Source organism: Malania oleifera, chromosome 2, assembly GCF_029873635.1.
Source record: "Malania oleifera isolate guangnan ecotype guangnan chromosome 2, ASM2987363v1, whole genome shotgun sequence".
Classification (NCBI taxonomy): domain Eukaryota; kingdom Viridiplantae; phylum Streptophyta; class Magnoliopsida; order Santalales; family Ximeniaceae; genus Malania; species Malania oleifera.
The window spans coordinates 63,511,201-63,529,165 of NC_080418.1; the positions used below are offsets into that span (position 1 = coordinate 63,511,201).

Here is a 17,965-nt window from a genome sequence, read left to right on the forward strand (position 1 = left end):
AAACGAAGACTTAAAAGATAGTGTTGTAGATGTCAAAAGAGCAGGGGATAGAATCATAAAAATCAAGAAGGTCTTAGGTCAAAACTCAATAGATAAATGTCATTAGTACTTATGCTCCTCCAATAGGCTTAGTGAAAAACCTTAAGAGATAATTTTGGGAAGATATGGATATCAAAGGCTAATTTTGGGAAGATTACAAAGGATATCAAGGACTGAGAAAATAGTCGTAGGAACTTATTTGAATGGACACATTGGAAAGGATAATAGAGGTTATGAGGATACATGGAGGACATGGAGATGGAGATGAAAATGAGTCTAGGGATATGATATTAAACTTCGCCATGTTATATGATCTTATTACAATGAATACTTAATTTAAGAAGAAAGAAGAAAACTTAGCCCCCATTTGGACTTACCACTTAAAATAAACACTTTTACAAAAAAAAAAAAAAAGTGGAATTTGGTTTGTACTACAACAAACACTTATTGCAAAAGTGTTTTTCCAAAACCACCACTTTTTTGAGAACTATTTAAGTGAATTTTGAAAAGCAACCTAATAACCATCAAGAGTGGACAAAATAAAAGTCAAATAGATTTTTTCTTAACAAGGAGGGGAAATCGTTTATCATGTAAGGATTGTAAGTTATCCTAGGTGAAAATTTAACTACACAACATTGAGTTGCAATGTCAGATATATGTATTAAAAAATGGAAGAGAAAGGATAATATAAATCAATTCAAGAGAATTAGGTGGTGGAACCTAAAGGAGGGAAAATAAGTAAAATTTAAAGATAAAATGATCAAAGATGGTGATTATACAATCAGGTATGGTGTAGACAAAAACACACTTTAAAGTAGGATAGCTAACTCTATTAAAAAGATAGCAAGAGAGATTTTAGGTGAATCAAGAGGAAGATTCTTGAATTGTAAAGAAATTCGGTGGTGATCAACATGTCCGAAAAGTAGAAAAGATAAAAAAAAAATTGGTATAAAATATGACAAAATTGTAGAAACATGGAGAACTTACAAAAGTATAAAGAGGCAAGAAAAGATGCAAAAAAAGGACATTAATGAAGCTAAACATAGATAATATAATAATTTATATGCTAGATTAGATAGAAAAGAAGGGGATTAATGAAGTTAAATATGCATTAAAAAAGATGGAAAAATAGAAAATCTATAGGGCCGAATAACATCTCAATTGAAGTTTGGAAATGTATAGATGATACATGGTTTAGGCATGTGCAACATAGGCCAAATAATGCACCAATGAGGAGGAGTGAGCCAATTACCATGAGGGGCAGAGGCAGTAGAAGGATCTAACAGCACTAAATTTGTCAAAGGAAATTTCCTATGATCATGTAAGTTGGACAAAAAGGATTCATGTAGTCAATCCCACCTAGTGGTACTTAAGGCTTGGTTTGTTGTTGTTCAAGTATACACACACACACATACACATATATAGTAATCCTATTATCTTTAGTCAAGCAATTATTTTTTAATCTTAGAAAAATAATTAACCACCTAAAATTAGAGTTAAATGCATGAGTAATTAATCCAACTAGTATGTAATTAGTTTATATCAGGCAAATCAAAAACCATTTAGATCTAAAAAAAATTAAATTGGTCTTTCAAAATTAAATAAGCTTATTTAGCAAAATTAATTTTCACCTGAACTAAAGGAAAATTCTTCATGATCAATCAAATTTAAAATAGATAAAGTTAGATAATCAATTCTAAACGTTAATCTTCTATGAAGATATCAATACAAGAGAAAATATGTCTATAATAATAGAAACAATAATTCCATTCTAACATTTAAGTTTAATCATATTAAACAAAATAAAATACTACTATATTTGTAACTTATTGATTTAAATATTAAATAAATAGTACAAAATAATGTATTGAAATGGATGACCAAAGAAATTCTTGAAAGCGAATATGTTTGGTCCTACATTCACACTTTTTTCCCTGAAATTCAACGAAACCTCAAAAAGGTGATTTCTTTTTATTAAGAAATACTAAATTTGAAAAAAAAAATTAATCAGAATTAAAAGTAAGAGAACAACAAAGAAAAAATATTATTTGGAGAGGGAGGGAGTTCAAAAAACACTAAGTACAAAATCAAAGGAAAATGAAATAAAAGAAAACATGTTAATATAAAAAGTATTATTAATGAGGTTATAAATTTTAGAATTCTACAAAATAAGAATGAGGTTTTGAAGAGTACAGATGACTTAATATATATTAATATTAATATATAAACATATATATTTATATATATATATATAGTGTGTGTGTGTGTGTGTCTCGATATATACACTTTTTTTCTCTTTTCTAGCAGCCTTTGTATAGTATAAGCAAGGTCTTAAATTTCAATTTCGACTCAAATTTCGAAGCTCCAAAAGTACGGAAATTTTGACAGACATTTCGATGTCGATTTCAATTTCGATTTGAAAAAATAACGGAAACTAGTAGTAAAGCATGGAATTCTTTGTGAAACTTTAGAAATGGTTAACAAACTTAAAAATATAAGTTTTAAGACTAATATATTACAAATTAAATACATCTATGTTTTGTATGAGGTGGAAAAGTTGTAAAATAGTATGTGTATCAAACATGTTTGTAAGATAATGTACATTAAACATATTCAGTTAATGCAAATGAAATTCATAAATCATTTAAATATTATTTATTATACAAATATTGATAATTTAGACATGAATGGTTAAATAAAATATTACTATAAGTTTATTTTTTCATATAATTTCAAAAGCACTTGTGATAACCTTTTGTTTCAATAAAATAAATTAAAAGAGAAATTTCACTTCACTCTCGAGGTTTCGATAAATTTCGGATGATTCGTTGAGATTTCGACGGAAATTATGCAAGACGGAAATCGACTGCCATTTCAATTTCGAAGGTGACGGAAATCGGAAATTTTGATGAAAATTTCGACAGTTTCATGGAAATTTAAAACCATGAGTATAAGTGCATATTAGCTTGTTAGTGGAGGCCATGAAAACTTTCTTCCTTTTCATATGTGGACCAGACAACAAGCCTCCCAGTTCACATTTTGAAAACTTGACAACAAGAAGTTAAGATCTTATATAGGTGCTGGGATGGGAAAGATCCCATTTTCAAACTAAACGGAGGAGAGTGACCAGCGATCTTTCTCATCACAGCAGCTAAATTTTCAAAATACAAGCTCTGCCCCAGAGCAGAGTCTACAAGAATTTGCCTGATATTATGGTTTCTGGACAATCCAGTGCAAGTCCAACTGGCAAATAAAAAGGTGGCACAAGACTTTTCTGTTTGATGTAAATATATGACCTACAAAACTCTGAAAAGTTGGCTCTCAGGTTGGTAATGTTTATTGCATCTGTCAACCTAAAACCATCATCAATCCCACCACTTACCCCCAAAGTCAGTTTTATGTTTACTGAAGTTAGGAGCCCAAGGAACCAGACCAAGGGCCTCAGGAAACTGCAGCAAACCAACACAATGGGGTCAGTTTGGTTGGGTTCTTGGCTGACACCATCAATTTCCATCCATGTGTACATATACTACAAGTCTACATGGATCATCGTAAGTAGTAATAAGAATATAATTAAAATCAGACATTTGAAAACATTCCAAAACACCCCTCAACTATTATTGAAAAAGCGTTACCCCTAAAGATTTGAGGTTTGGAAATTATCTAACATCAACATGAAATTAAAATTCTAAGCTTAAACAAGAAAAAATTCAGATAACTTACCAAGAAAATTTAAGGGAAAAAAATAGAAGAATTTGATTGTCTCAGAAGCAATGCCTATTGAATAAAAAATTGCAAAATGCATCAACGACATTCTTAGTTCAGGAATCTTGTTATTTTTCTTCCAGATTTTTCACAAGCCTCACTAATAATAATTCATGGATGCTTAAAAATTATATCAACACATCGGGGTTGAATATGTTGGATGTAAAAGTTGAGTACAGTTTGACACTTTGTAGTGAAAACAAACATATTAGTTGCAAGAGATGTTTGATGTACAAAAAAAGGCTTCAAAGCCAGAAATGTACACCACAAATGCACCTTCACCATGTTAGCCCAGGGCTTTCAAGTCAAGTCCCACTTCAGGCCCTTGCAAGCTTTTGAGCCAAGTAGCATAGACTGTAGCCAAGATAACTATAAAAACTAAATTCAGAAATTAATCATACCAGCTCTGATGGCAACAGATCAGCTTCAATAAACAGCCTCTGTGATAAATCCACTTTGGCAAGTTGGTCTGCAAGAGTATGCAGATTCAAGGAGAGGAATGGTGCCTATACAGAAGATGAGAAAGATTTTAAATAACAGGTCTAAAAGAAAAACAAACAAGTGAAAATGGATTGTATTTAATCTAAGAATTCAGATACCATTAAATGGAAACAGCATACAATAAACACATATAAAATAGAAGGGAGATAACTGTCCTAAAACAATGCCATGCAAATCATGAAAAGACAAAGAAACCTATTAATTAAGCTACGAATTGGAAAGCAAGGCACTAAAACATAGCCGATCACTTGACAGAGTCTCATGTATTGCCACATTTCCTAGTATATTCTCAATCAAACACACTTAACTACATTGTTCTGATGGAACCTATGCATTACTCATTACTCTTCTGCAAAAGGGAAGTCACTCAACAGACCACAGATCTCTGATACCTTTATTCAAGGAAGTAAAATTTGCCAAAATTACAAAAAACTTAGCCCCAAAGGGGTCAATTGGAAACTGCATTTCAGTTTCTTTTCTTGCAATATTTCAACCAAATACTCTCTTTCCATTAGTCGATGTTCTCCGGAAAGATGACACCTCCCACAGGACAACTGGGTTGTCTCTCTCCAGCAATCAGCCAAATAAGGCTTTGGGTGGAAACCAAAAATTAGCCAAATATTCACCCGTCTGGATGGGAACCAAACATCTTTCATAAACATGTACAATAGAGTTGTCAACCCAAGATATCACATAAGGCTTTGGGTGAGGTTCCGGATGAAGCTCCATACAAATGACTCCATTTATGGAAACCAAATTCATTGGACATCTTCCATCAATGATGATTTTGCAAAACCTTTTCTCCACATTTGAGAAAGGTGTTGAAAAGCTTGAAATTACGCCCAAAGTTAGGCAAATAACATTCCTTTTTCCTATAATTTGTCACCATGTTGCTGAATTATGCATATACATATGCTGCAGCTGTATATCACAACCCTTTAACACAATTTTCCACAAGCCATACTCCCAATTTCTCAAAAAAAAACTATCTTTAACTCACCTTGATAGTGATTGTCCAGCTAAAATGAAACAAATTCACGAAGAAAACTCACAAATTACAACAAAACCTGATTTGCCAGTGACAATTTCTAGGGTTTCATGCCAAATTATCACCCTTGCTTGCAATATGTGGCGTCCACAAGCAAAATTATCTCCAAGCAGATCAAAATTTCATGGAGAACCCAAAATATCGTGGCTGGGCAATTTCTCGTGACACTGGAAACAGGAGATGCTAGCAGACACTCTCACTCGCAGTTGCCAGCGCATGGGGCCCATGGACCACCGGAAATGGTGCTCCGGTGATGAATTTTAAGGCAAGGGTAGATCAGGGGGTGGGGAATACAATGGTGGTGGCTGTATGTCAAAAAAAAACTCCGGCAATGGTGGGTTTTGATGGGGTCAGCGGCTGGAGAAGTTTGGCCAGTGCGTGGGGGTCCTCCGGTGGTCAGACGGTGATGAAATTTTGAGAGGAAGGGTTTCAAGGGGTTCTGTTTTTGGTGGTATGGGTGGTGTTGCAGGATGGTGGCTGGAAGGTGGTGTTTGAAGAAATGGGGACAAGTCTGGAATTTTCCAAAAAGTTCTGTAACTGCAGAACTGCTTTTCAGTTTTTTTTTTTTAACTGAAACTCTGAAATATATATATATGGAGAGAGAGAGAGAGAGAGAGAGAGAGAGAGAGAGAGAGAGAATTAAAAAATGCAGGAGAGAAAAGAAGAAGATGGGAGGTTGGAGGAGTTGCTGGATAGAAACTGCCAAAAACTGCCCAGCCGGGCTTGCTCAAGTGGTAAGGGCGAACTTGTGACTTTGGTGACCCCAAGGTCACAGGTTTGATTCCTCACTTGTGTGGATACAACGGTGAATTACTAGGGGTACGTTAATGGGTGGGTGGCAATACTTCACCCCCATGGGTTTGGTGCCGCACCAGGGGGTCCAAAAGTGCTCGTCGGTGGCTGGAGTTCCCATGTCATAAAAAAAACTGTCAAAAACTGCCAGAAGCTGCCAAGAGACAGTGATGCAGGGGGAGCACCAAGGTATTGCAGCCATGGAGAAATTAGAAGAGAGGAAGGGAGGGGAAGGGGGGAGAGAGCAGATACCAGGGGAAAATGCACATTCAATTCAAATCACATTCATCAATAACTGCCTACAACATGGCTTTCATACACTATTTTTAAGAAAGCCTCTTTACGCAAAATTACACTTAAGCCCCTAAAACTACATTACATTACAAATATACCCCTACTTTACGCAAATATTACAAACAACCCCCAAATACACGTAATCTTATACTAATTAATTTTGAACACGCATAATAAACTTCCAACTTAACCCCACTTTACGAAAATTACACTTAAGCCCCTAAAACTACATTATATTACAAATATACCCCTACTTTACACAAATATTTCAAACAACCCTCAAATACACATAATCTTATACTAATTAATATTGAACACACATAATAAACTTCTAACTTAACCCCACAATTCGTTAACCCAACTCTTCTTAATTATTTTCAAGCAAAGATATTCCCAAGGTCTTACTTCTTGTCCTACATCACATAGGTTCTCCAACCTGCGTTTCTCAAGTTAGTCTCATTGTGCCTTCATTATAAACCTACCAAGATATCAGTCATTCTGTTCTACCAATGAAATGAAGAGAATAAGTAATCTACCAAACATACGCCTTTAAAGATTTTTGAAGATAACAGAGAAGCCCACTTGAGCTATCTTTTTTAATTGGGGTTACTCTTACCCACACGACACAACAAATGCTGTACTTCTACATTATTAGATTGAAAATCACCCTGAAATTGCATTTACATTGATGCGCTCCACCATTGCAAGTTGCATTACTAAGTTAAAATATACTACCAATGGCAGTCATGGAGGAAATGATTGGGCCTGTTCAGCTGTGGAAAATAATTTTTATTTTCCATTTCCAGTTTCCAAAGAATTACAAAAATGCCACTTGTTTTCCAGTTCCCCAAAGATGTTCACCAAGTTCCATATACAAAACATCTCAAAACTGGAAAAGAAGGGGGCATTATATAATTCGATGGAAAACTGGAAATGGAAAATGAAAATTGTTTTCCACAACTAGGCCCTTTAATTTTCTATTTGATATCAAATTCATAAAAGATGTTTGGTCTTCATTTACTTATCATGAGTCCCTAAAAATTGGAGCATTTTGACCAATAAAAGTGTAAAAATTTAGTTTCCTAAACTTAATGTCAACTATGAAGCATGGAAATGGACACATGGCACAAATACAACGTGAACACGGGGACACCACAAATAGTTCGACAACATCTCAGCAGAGCCATGTTTAAATATATAAAATTATTTTTAAATATATTGTGTGACAAGTATTATGTTTTTTTACATTCATACAACACTTCATGTCAAAAAATTCAGATATATGCATGTATACATCTTCCTGTTCCTTTTTATTCCATAAAAATTCTCAATATATCAATTCTTCCATTATAAATATTGACAAGGTTACCATAATGTTTTGAAAAGACCAATATTGCAGTTGTTAATTCTGCTATAATTATGATTCTCCATGAAAAAAATAAATGAAATTCATAACACAATGTCGTATGCCTAAATCCAATTTATAGGGTATCAAAGAAGTGCCCATGAATGTTCGCAGAGCATCTGACATTAAAAATATATTTTAAGATAGCACACATGCTTATAAAGTGTCCATCATGTGTCCAAGTAGTGTTGGCATCTGACATGGATACAGTGCCCTCACAAAGTGTCCATGTACGAAGTCACTCAAAACCCTCAAAAGATTAATAACAAGGACAGGTTAATTTCCAGTGCAACAAAAATGTAAGTAGATAATCAAACTTTTCAGCATGTTACAACCAGCACATGAAAAGATAGTATCGAAAGAGGAGACACAGCCAAGTACCTAGTCGTAGTCAAGAAAAATCAGGTATTACAGGCAATAGAGCTTTATTGGTAAGTAGATAAATCAAAATTCTCAGCATGTTACAATCAGCACACAAAGAGATAGACAAAAAGAGACACAGCCAAGTAACTAATTGTATTCAAGAAAAACCAGGTGATATAGGCAATAGAGCTTTTTTGGGTAGATAAGTTGCGAATAGTTGAAAACGAGATGGTGTTTTGAGCCCACAAGAAGACGCAAACACCCAACCATGCTGTATTACAATTTACAACTGACTTCGTGAGTATACTAGCCAGCATTTTCATGGGAGAAGAGCTTATAAATATACAAGACTGCATGCATACAAAACGAATACAAAACCACGGCTAAACAATTTGCAACTAGCTAATTTCGCAAGAAAAGGAAAAGGGAATAATTTGCATATATCTTCTCCCAATTACAAAATCTGATTGCAGTCCAAATTAATGAAGACAAGTATAGACCGACAATGATTGAATACCTCATGACTACTTGTTGCTCTATCATCCACAATGAAATTATCATCTTCAATCCATGACAAAATACTTTGTCCCCTGATAGAAAGCATTGAGTGTACTCCCTGATTAAAGTCTAAAGAAACTCAAGTCAGTCCACTCAATATCACCCATCAAAATTTTCATACCAGGGAAACCATAAAAGTTCAAATTTCAGAACATTTAGAACCATAACATCATTTGTCAAACATCATATCACAGCAAAATTGACAATACTAAAGTAACCTAGAAACAACCTAAAAACTTGATAAAATAAATGCAGCCTATATATCACTCAAAAATAATTAATAACAAACATACAGAGCAATGCAAAGACACACACACACACACATATATACACATAAACACAGACAGTGATGCTCCACTAATATTTTAATATACGTGGGCACATATATATTATAATGTAATATTGTATAAAATATAATAAAAATATATTATAAAATATTTTAAAAAATAATATTAATATTATGACATCATTAAATATTTATTATATATTATCATAAAAAATATTTTAATCATTATTATTAATATTTAAATTATATATAATAATGTTATAACACATAAAAAGTAATAGAATAGTAGTAAATTATAAAATATAATGATGTAATTGTGGTATGATTATTTATTATATTTTTATGTAGAACCTTAAAATAAGACAAAATTAATATTATTAATACAAATATATAATAGTAACTTTTTTTAATAATTATATAATATGAAAAAAAAAAAAAGAATAAAACACTATTGTGTAATAAAATATAATGCGATTGTGGTTGTTTTATTATATTATTAATTAATATTATTAATATCATGAATACAAATATATAATAGTAAATTTTATAAATTATATAATATACAAAAGAGAATAAAATACTATCGTGTAGTAAAATATAATACTATGGTCGTTGTTTTATTACATTATTATTTTATATTAAACAAAAAATTATGTTATAGTGTTATAAAATATGATATTTTTATTATACATTTGATAAATTACATATTAAAATATAATACTTATAAAATATAAGATAAAATATAATATGCAAAGTATAATCAAGTAATGATTATCAAAATGATTTTATTGTAAAAATATATTTATTATATAGCTTAATAAAATAATTATGTTTATAATATTATTATTTTATATTAAATTAATTGAATAAATTTTCTACACTAACTAGGCTCATTTCTGATTCCCTATTATATATTCCAAACACTATAATACAATTTTGATTTCGATTCTGCGTCAAACCAAACATGTGAAAAAGAATCTAGCATTCTATTTCCGATTCCAGTGAATTCCGATTCCAATTCTGATTTTGGTTGTTCCAACCGTGAATCAAGCGCTACCTTAATTCTATCAAATTGGAAGCAATTCAAGGGCAAGATAAAATTTAGAACTAAAAATCAAATAGCATATTTCCCTGCTGTAAACATCTTCGAATATATTAAATTTCAAAGTTCTCAAACCATGTTCATCATTGGGTTCTTCCAAGACTTTTAAAGCTAAAGAAAAAAGGAAAAAGAACATAAGTTACAACCGACTTATTTGCTAAGGGATCAAGTTACAGAGTTACCTAGTTGCCAAAAAATTATCTAGTTAACCTATTTTAAAAGTGTGCGGACAGGTTTATATATTTCAAATCAAACAATGTAAAAAATAAAGGGAAAAAAAAGGAGTTAATCCTTTTATTATAGTATGCTCTAAACCAACTTAGAAACAGAGGATTCGCTTCCAAAGCTCACACAAAAACTTCACATTTATAACAACTTGGGTAACATTTGGTCTAAAAACGATTAAAAATAATAATGTAAAAAATTATTATTGAAAATGCATTGTAAGTTATTGACCAAATTTTTGTCAAATATTAAAGATTCTTTGACTTAGAAAATTTTCTGCACCTTGTCAACTATTTAACTATATCAATATGTTACAAGAATTTTCTAATACATAAAAAACATGAATTTTTATAAAGATGCAAAACAGATCATTAGTGAAGCTATACATAGAGCATATGATAATTTATATACTAGATTAGATACAAAAGGAAGAGGAAGAGACATATATAAACTTGCTAAGGCTAGAGAAAGAAAGAGCAAAGACTTAGGTAATACAAAATGTATAAAAAAATGAAAATGATAGTGTTTTGGCAAAGAAGCATAATGAAAGAGAGCAGGGTTACTTTAATAAGAAAAGCAAGGAGAAGGATTAAACATAGAATTGACAAATAAGGAAAAGGCTAAAAAAAATTAAGATTTATTTTGCAAAATTAGAGTTAATGAAGTTAAGTTTGTATTGGGAGATCAACTACAGAAGCTATATATCTTTTAAAAAAATTAATGAAAAACAAATTAGGGAGAAAAGGGAGTTGGGCATGTTCTTTATTGACTTAGGGAAAGCGGGTGGGTTCTAGAGAAAAAGGGAGTATGGTGTACTAATTATTAAGGATATGTGCGATAAAGTAATGACTAGAGTTAAGATTATATGTGGAGAGTTTGGGGAATTTCCAATCACAAAGTGTACAAGATTTGCTTCGAGCCCTTATCTTTTTGCATTAGTAACGAATGAATTTACTAGGAGGACCCAAAATGGGGTTCCATGTATGTTGTTTACAGATGGTACTATCTTGATTCATGAAACTATGAGTGGAGTAGACTCTAAGTTAGAATTATGAAGAGAAACTTTAGAATCAAAAGGCTTTAAGATAAATAGAATTAAGGCAGAATCAGTCATGGTAGGAGGAATATTGGAGCAAAAATTAAACTAGATGGTCAAGAAATTGATAACACTATTTAATTTGGATACCTTAAATCTATTGTGCTAAAGGAGAAATTGAAGAAGATGTGATACATAGAGTTAAAGCAAGTTAGATAAATGGAGAAGTGGTTTAGGTGTGTTGTGTGATAATAGAATACTCTTAAAATTAAAAAGGAAGTTATATAAGATGGGTATAAAACTAGCCATGTTATATGAATCAGAATGTTAGACAACTAAAAAAAAACATATCCAACAAGTAAAAGTTGTTAAAATAAGAATGCTAAACTAGATGAGTGATATAACATTAAAAGATAAAGCAAGGAATGAACATATCTGTGGTAAGTTGGGCAAAGCATGAAGATAAGATAAGGAAGGGGTGGTTAAGATGGTTTGGGCACCTAAAACCTCCAAATGGTGCACCAAGGAGAAGAAAGCTAGATACAACTAATAGAAGTAGAAGGAGTAGGGATAAACCTAAAATAATGTAGAATGGGATACTGAATAAGGATTTCAAAGCCCTCGAATTATTGGAGGAAATTGCCCAAGAGTAAATTGGCATAAAAGAATTCATGTAGCCGACCCCACCTAGTAGGATTTAAGACTTGATTTGTTGTTATTGTTGTTGTTGTCGTCGTCATTGTTATTGTTGTCGTCTTCGATGTTGTTATTGATGTTGTTGTTGTTGTTGTTGTTGTTGTTGTTGTGGTTGTGGTTGTTGTTGTATCAAACAACATGAAATTCATCCAAATAAAAAATAAATATTTGAGAGGCACAAAACATATAACTATAAATCAATATGGTAATTCTACTTATTATTATGCACTGGCTTAATTCGTTGTGTCCTACTAAAGCATATAGTAAACTTCACATGAACATTTTTAGAGATACTAATAATAATTTGTTCACAAACTAGATATTCAGTATATGCACATTTTTTTATTCACATAAGTAGCGTGTCATCTTCCTTAAGCACATGGCCATGACTTGTGCCTGGGCCTTATGGACCCTTGGTGCCAAACTACACCTTGCATCTTTCACAATTCTGATGAAGAGCTAGATAAAATTTTGAATTAACGCATCAAATAGAATATTTCCATAATGTAAACATCTTTTATCTATTCAGCATGCAATATCTCAACCCATGTTAGATGAAAATGAATTGACAGCATCTCATTGGGTTCTCTCATGAGTCTTAAGCTAAAGGACGAAAAGAAAAGGAAAACTCTCTTGAGTTATGGCCCACAATTTGCCAACCTAGTTGCTAAAAAAATACCAAGTAGTTGAAATATTTTCAAAGCATCCGGTCAGGTTTATATATTTCAAATCAGACAACGGGAGAGATAAAGAAACAAAGTTAATCCTCTCATAAAAACACATCCTCATGTTTCAAATCAAACAATGAGAGAAATAAAGAAACAAGTTAAACATCCTATCAAGATACATCCTCAGCCAACTTAGAGAAGGAGGATCCACTTTCCTTTATCTCCTCACAAAAATCACAAAAAACAACAAACAGTAGCCCATTTAACACTGTAAATGGATAAAACAAAAATAACCAGCTAACAAACAATAAGAACCGATAATTTGAAACGAATTGGGTAAACAACAGCCTACCAGGTAGAACATCTTCCAAAGAGGCAAAGGGATTTGAGTAAGCGTTCGATTGAAACTGAGACTGGGCTTCAGAAATCAAGTGGCGATAGTCTGCCCCTTTACTTTTTGGAAAAACAACATCAGCTGCGGCCGAACTGTTCCCGCCGCATGATGGGTCTTCAAAACCCGAATCGAGCTCCTCGTCATAGCGATCCCAATTCGAGGGAAGCGAAGAAGAACCCTTAGATAGGATTGGTTTCTCTCTGACTTGCTTCCCAGAAGGCTTCTTTGCGCTCCCAGCTTCAACGGTGCCAGATGATGGAGCCTTCGGCTTCTGATTCGGATGATGGGGCTTCTTACTATGGTGTTGGGAGTGAGATCTCTTTGATTTTGCTAAGGATTTCGGATCCATTTTAAAAAATTGAGGGAAAAATCGAAATCCCGGGGCACCTGCTTCGGAGATGTTGGGAGGGAGGCCTTGTGTACATTCTTAACATGCGCTCCGCCGATGTAAAGAGACCCAACTGATGTGGACGCGGGCGGGAACCCGAATTCGGAGGCCGCTGCTTCTCTTGTGCTGGCTAAAGCCCCTATGTTTGCAACGGACGGTGTCTCCGAACGGGATCCGTTCCTGGTACAAAAGCCAAGTGTTTTAATGGGAATCCTAACCGTGCAAGTCACGATCAAACATTAATGTATTATGTTGTGGTTACGGAGATTCAAATTTTATATTGATAATATTATGAAAAATATGATTCTCACCCCTTCATTTTCCATCATGTATCGCCTTATAAAAGCTTAACATTCCTCTAATTTTGTGATGTACAAAAAAATACTTGAAGAGAATAGGCTTATTAAAAAGGATGAGAGAAGAAAAGAGATAAAAAGAAGAGAAACATTTTGTGACTGATTCCAAATCATCTTATAATTCTTTTCAAGATGATGAAGTTTTTAATCTCATTCGCCTGTTGAGTATGTATAGTCAAATCATGTAAATTTTTATCTCATCTTTATTTATTTTCCTACATTTTTTATAACACGTTATGAGACTTTGACCAACTAAGATTTTTTTTTTAAATCATATTTAATTTATTTATTTCTTGTAAACTTTATTTCACAAGAATATAATATTCTTCATAAGAAAATATGTGTTTTAAAATTTAGAGAGTATCAATCTCGATAAGAGATTGTAAGATAGTCATCCTGAAAAGATAATATATTTAAATATCTTGTCTACATATTTAATCTTCTGAACAGATAGACCTCCTGAAGAGACAATATATTTAAATCTCTCGTCTACATATTTAATCTCACGAAGAGATAAACCTCCTGAAAAGATTATATATCTAATTTCCAAAAGATATACTAAATATTTACCTCCTGAGGGTATATTTTTAATCTCCCAAAAAGATATTCAAATCAACCTTCTGAAGAACTAAAATGTTTATCCTCTAGATGAGATAGTACATTTAACCTTCGGAAGATATGGTAAATTATTACATAATTTAATATTTTAAATTGGATTCATACTTTTAAAGAGTACAAATTGAGAAAAATAAAATAATGTCCCTGAAGAAACATATTTAAGTACCCGAGAAGGGTAGAAATAATATTATATTACTATTTTAATTTTATTTCACTTTTTACATTTTTTTTTTTCTAAATTGTCTTATTATTGTTAATTTATTTACATATCGAATATAAGTAAAATTCAATTTGTTCCCCTTAACGTCAAAGACAACAATTATTTATTATAGATGCTTGATATTGAAATTCATCTAAATGCAATGAACTTGGAAAATATTATTTTAGATGTAAATAGCGCATCCTTGCAAGATTGCGTAAAAGTTATAATCTTCCTCCGTCATCATTTAGAGGAAGAATTAAAAACCGAATACGTCACTGTTAAAGACACACTTATATTATGAAAAAATTTAAAGGATAGATTTGACCAGTAAAAGACTGTGATTTTACCAAATGCTCAATATGAATGGTTGTACCTAAGTTTGCAAGATTTTAAAACAGTCGATGAATATAATTTAGCTTTACATAAGATTATCTATAAGCTAAAATTATGTGGTGAAAATATTACTAATGAAGACATACTTGAAAAAAAATATTTACTACTTTCCATCCCACTAATGTGCTTATGGAATAGTAATAATATAAGAAAAGAAAATTTAATAAATTTTTTAAACCAATATCATGTCTTCTTGTTGCTGAGTAAAATAACGAGCTTTTCATGAAAAATCATCAAACTCGTCTAATTGGTTCAATCACATTCCCTGAAGTGAATGTGAATACATCTCGTGGTCGAGAACGAGGCTGCGGGCATGGTCGTGGGCACAATCGTGGCCATGGTCGAAATAATCACTGGCATCGACGTGAGATTGCAATCCCCCAGAAGAGCGATGACCCCCAAAAAAGGGATGACCCTCAGAAGCGGGATAATGATCATAATCAGTGACCCAGACATCATGAAAATGAATGCTACAGATGCGGAGGAAAAGGTCATTGGTCGCTACTTGTCGTACGCTCAAACACTTGGTAGATTTATACCAAGTATCTATAAAAGAAAAGGAAAATAGTAAAAAAGTAGAAACAAATTTTGTTGATAATATTATTTCAATAGACCTTAATGTTGAACCATCCAACTCTGTATATCTTGATGTTACTGATTTTCTTACAAATCAAGACGAAAATAATAATGCAATATTTTAAGATATAAAGTATGCAAATTTGGATTTAAATAAATAAACTACTATATTTATTATTGTTATTGACTCACGCAGAAATTAGTAGCGCAAAGGCTATACCAAATATAGGAGTTATGTCGTGCAATAATTAGCCCAAAAGGCCAGATTTTCTTCTCAGCGAATGCAGATCGGTTTCAAACTCACATAAAAAAGAAAAAAGAAAATAAGAAAATAGTTTACTGAATATGGTTCAGATTCGATTTCTTGGGGATTTTGAAAGTTTGTGGTGAAATAAAAACGACACGAAACCTAAAATATGAACCTAACACGCACAAACCAACCAAATAACTCACTAATTAAACACTCAAATAATAAATCAAAAGCAAGAACCTCACTAATCAGTTTCAAACAAAGACGAACTAAACTTAAACTTCAACGATGACTTAAAACTTAAATAGTGATTTAACAAAAATAAATCCAACAATGATTTAACCAAAAATAAACTCAACAAAAATAATTAAACTGCAACAATGACTTAAGAATAATAAACCGACTCAACATAATAATAACTTGAATAAAATGAACAATGGCTCAACTAAATGACAATAAACTAAACTTGACAATAAACTAAACTTAATAATAAATAAAGCTCAACTAAATAAATAAATTAAACTAAACAATGAATAAACTCAAACAAACTCTTAAATAAAAATGACTAAACTTAAACTAATAAAAAAAACTCCAACAAGATATTAACATGACATTAACTAGAATAAAACAACTAAACAACCACAAAGGAAAGAAAGAGAATGAGAGAGACACTTAAACAAATACTTAATTTCAACATTAACTTTAAATAAAAGCAAGGTAAGCACAATGATAAAAATACTCAACAAGTATTACTTCCTACAATGACTTTAAAATAAAATGGATAAACTGAACTTAATAATGTAAATAACCCAAACAGAATTTAAATTCAACAATTACTTTAAAGAAATAAACTGAATTTAACAATTTAAATAATCCAAACAAGTATTTAAATTCAAGAGAGAGAGAGTAGTCGTGAAGTTGGAGAATAGGAGAGTTGCAACAGTGGCCCCTTCTTTCCCCCTGCTGCGGTGCACCAACCCCCCAAGAGAGCCTCCCCCCCCCCCCGGTACCTAAAAAGGAACCCTAAAAGCTAATTAAAACCCTACCAAAAAGCAACCCTACTCCTAGCTACCTTTTTCTTTTTCTTTATTACATTAATGCCCTACTCTTTTTTTAGCAATTCGGCTACCCCCCAAAGAGACCCAGCGCACGGCCCTCTTATTCCAACGCATGCCCAGCCCACTCATTTACATGGTCACATCACCCTTTTTTACATGAAGCCTAGCTATCAAGCCCTTCACACACGACCTCTTTGTTTTATCTAAACCCAATGCATGGCATGGCAGAGAGTCTTCACGCATGGGCCTCCTCTTCACGTGCATGGGCCGGTCTTGTCACAAGCACATGGGCTGCTCTCATTTCTTTTTATTTATGCATGCATGGCTTCAAACTCATAGGCTTAATGCATGGCAACTTCATTAACACACGCACATTGCCTTCAGCTTCTCAAAAGCTCACACGAAAACCCACACTAAATGCATGCATGCATTGGGCCTCCTTTAACTTCTAAATATTATCTTACTGTTAGCTTTACCGTGATCTCAAGAGGGGCGGTGAATTGGTATTTTTAAAATTTATCTCCTAGGTATTCCTCCTAACAGCAGTATGTTCACAAGCCTATGGTCAATCTAGTGCAAATAATGTAAATATACCAGAAATTAAATAAAGCAGTTTAAACAATCATACAAGCACCAGAAAGCAGTAATGAAAGGATGACACGAAGATATGTTATCGAGGTTCGGCCAACTGCCTACGTCTCCGCCTTGGCTAACCAGTACAAAGATTATCACAATAACTTGCTCACTTAAACGGGTGGAGCGGCACCTATACAAATCAGGTCAAATTACCACAGGGCTGACCTCAACCTTTACACCAATTCTTACCAAACTGGATTACCACCCCCTCAGGCCACGCCTGGAATCTCTCAGGTATACAATCAAACGGTACAATATATGGGTGCTTTCACGTAAAGCAGATTTGTACCACAAATGCGTACAGACACAAACACCA

General features: G+C 32.8%; 1 protein-coding gene across 2 annotated transcripts in view; it reads right to left on the reverse strand.

Annotated features, from left to right (window-relative positions):
- LOC131149532 (protein ECERIFERUM 16) overlaps positions 1–13,811 on the reverse strand; it is a 32,739-nt gene extending 18,928 nt beyond the window's left edge. Inside the window, exons 1-3 of one of the 2 annotated variants that reach the window (XM_058100067.1) lie at positions 13,131–13,811; positions 8,725–8,834; positions 4,206–4,310 (exon numbers count right to left, since the gene is read on the reverse strand). In XM_058100067.1, coding sequence (XP_057956050.1) covers positions 4,206–4,310; positions 8,725–8,834; positions 13,131–13,521 — 606 coding nt within the window. In that variant the 5' untranslated portion in view covers positions 13,522–13,811. The remainder of the gene's footprint in view (positions 1–4,205; positions 4,311–8,724; positions 8,835–13,130) is intronic. The other variant, XM_058100068.1, reaches the window with a different exon arrangement.
- Between the last annotated feature and the right edge of the window lie 4,154 nt (positions 13,812–17,965).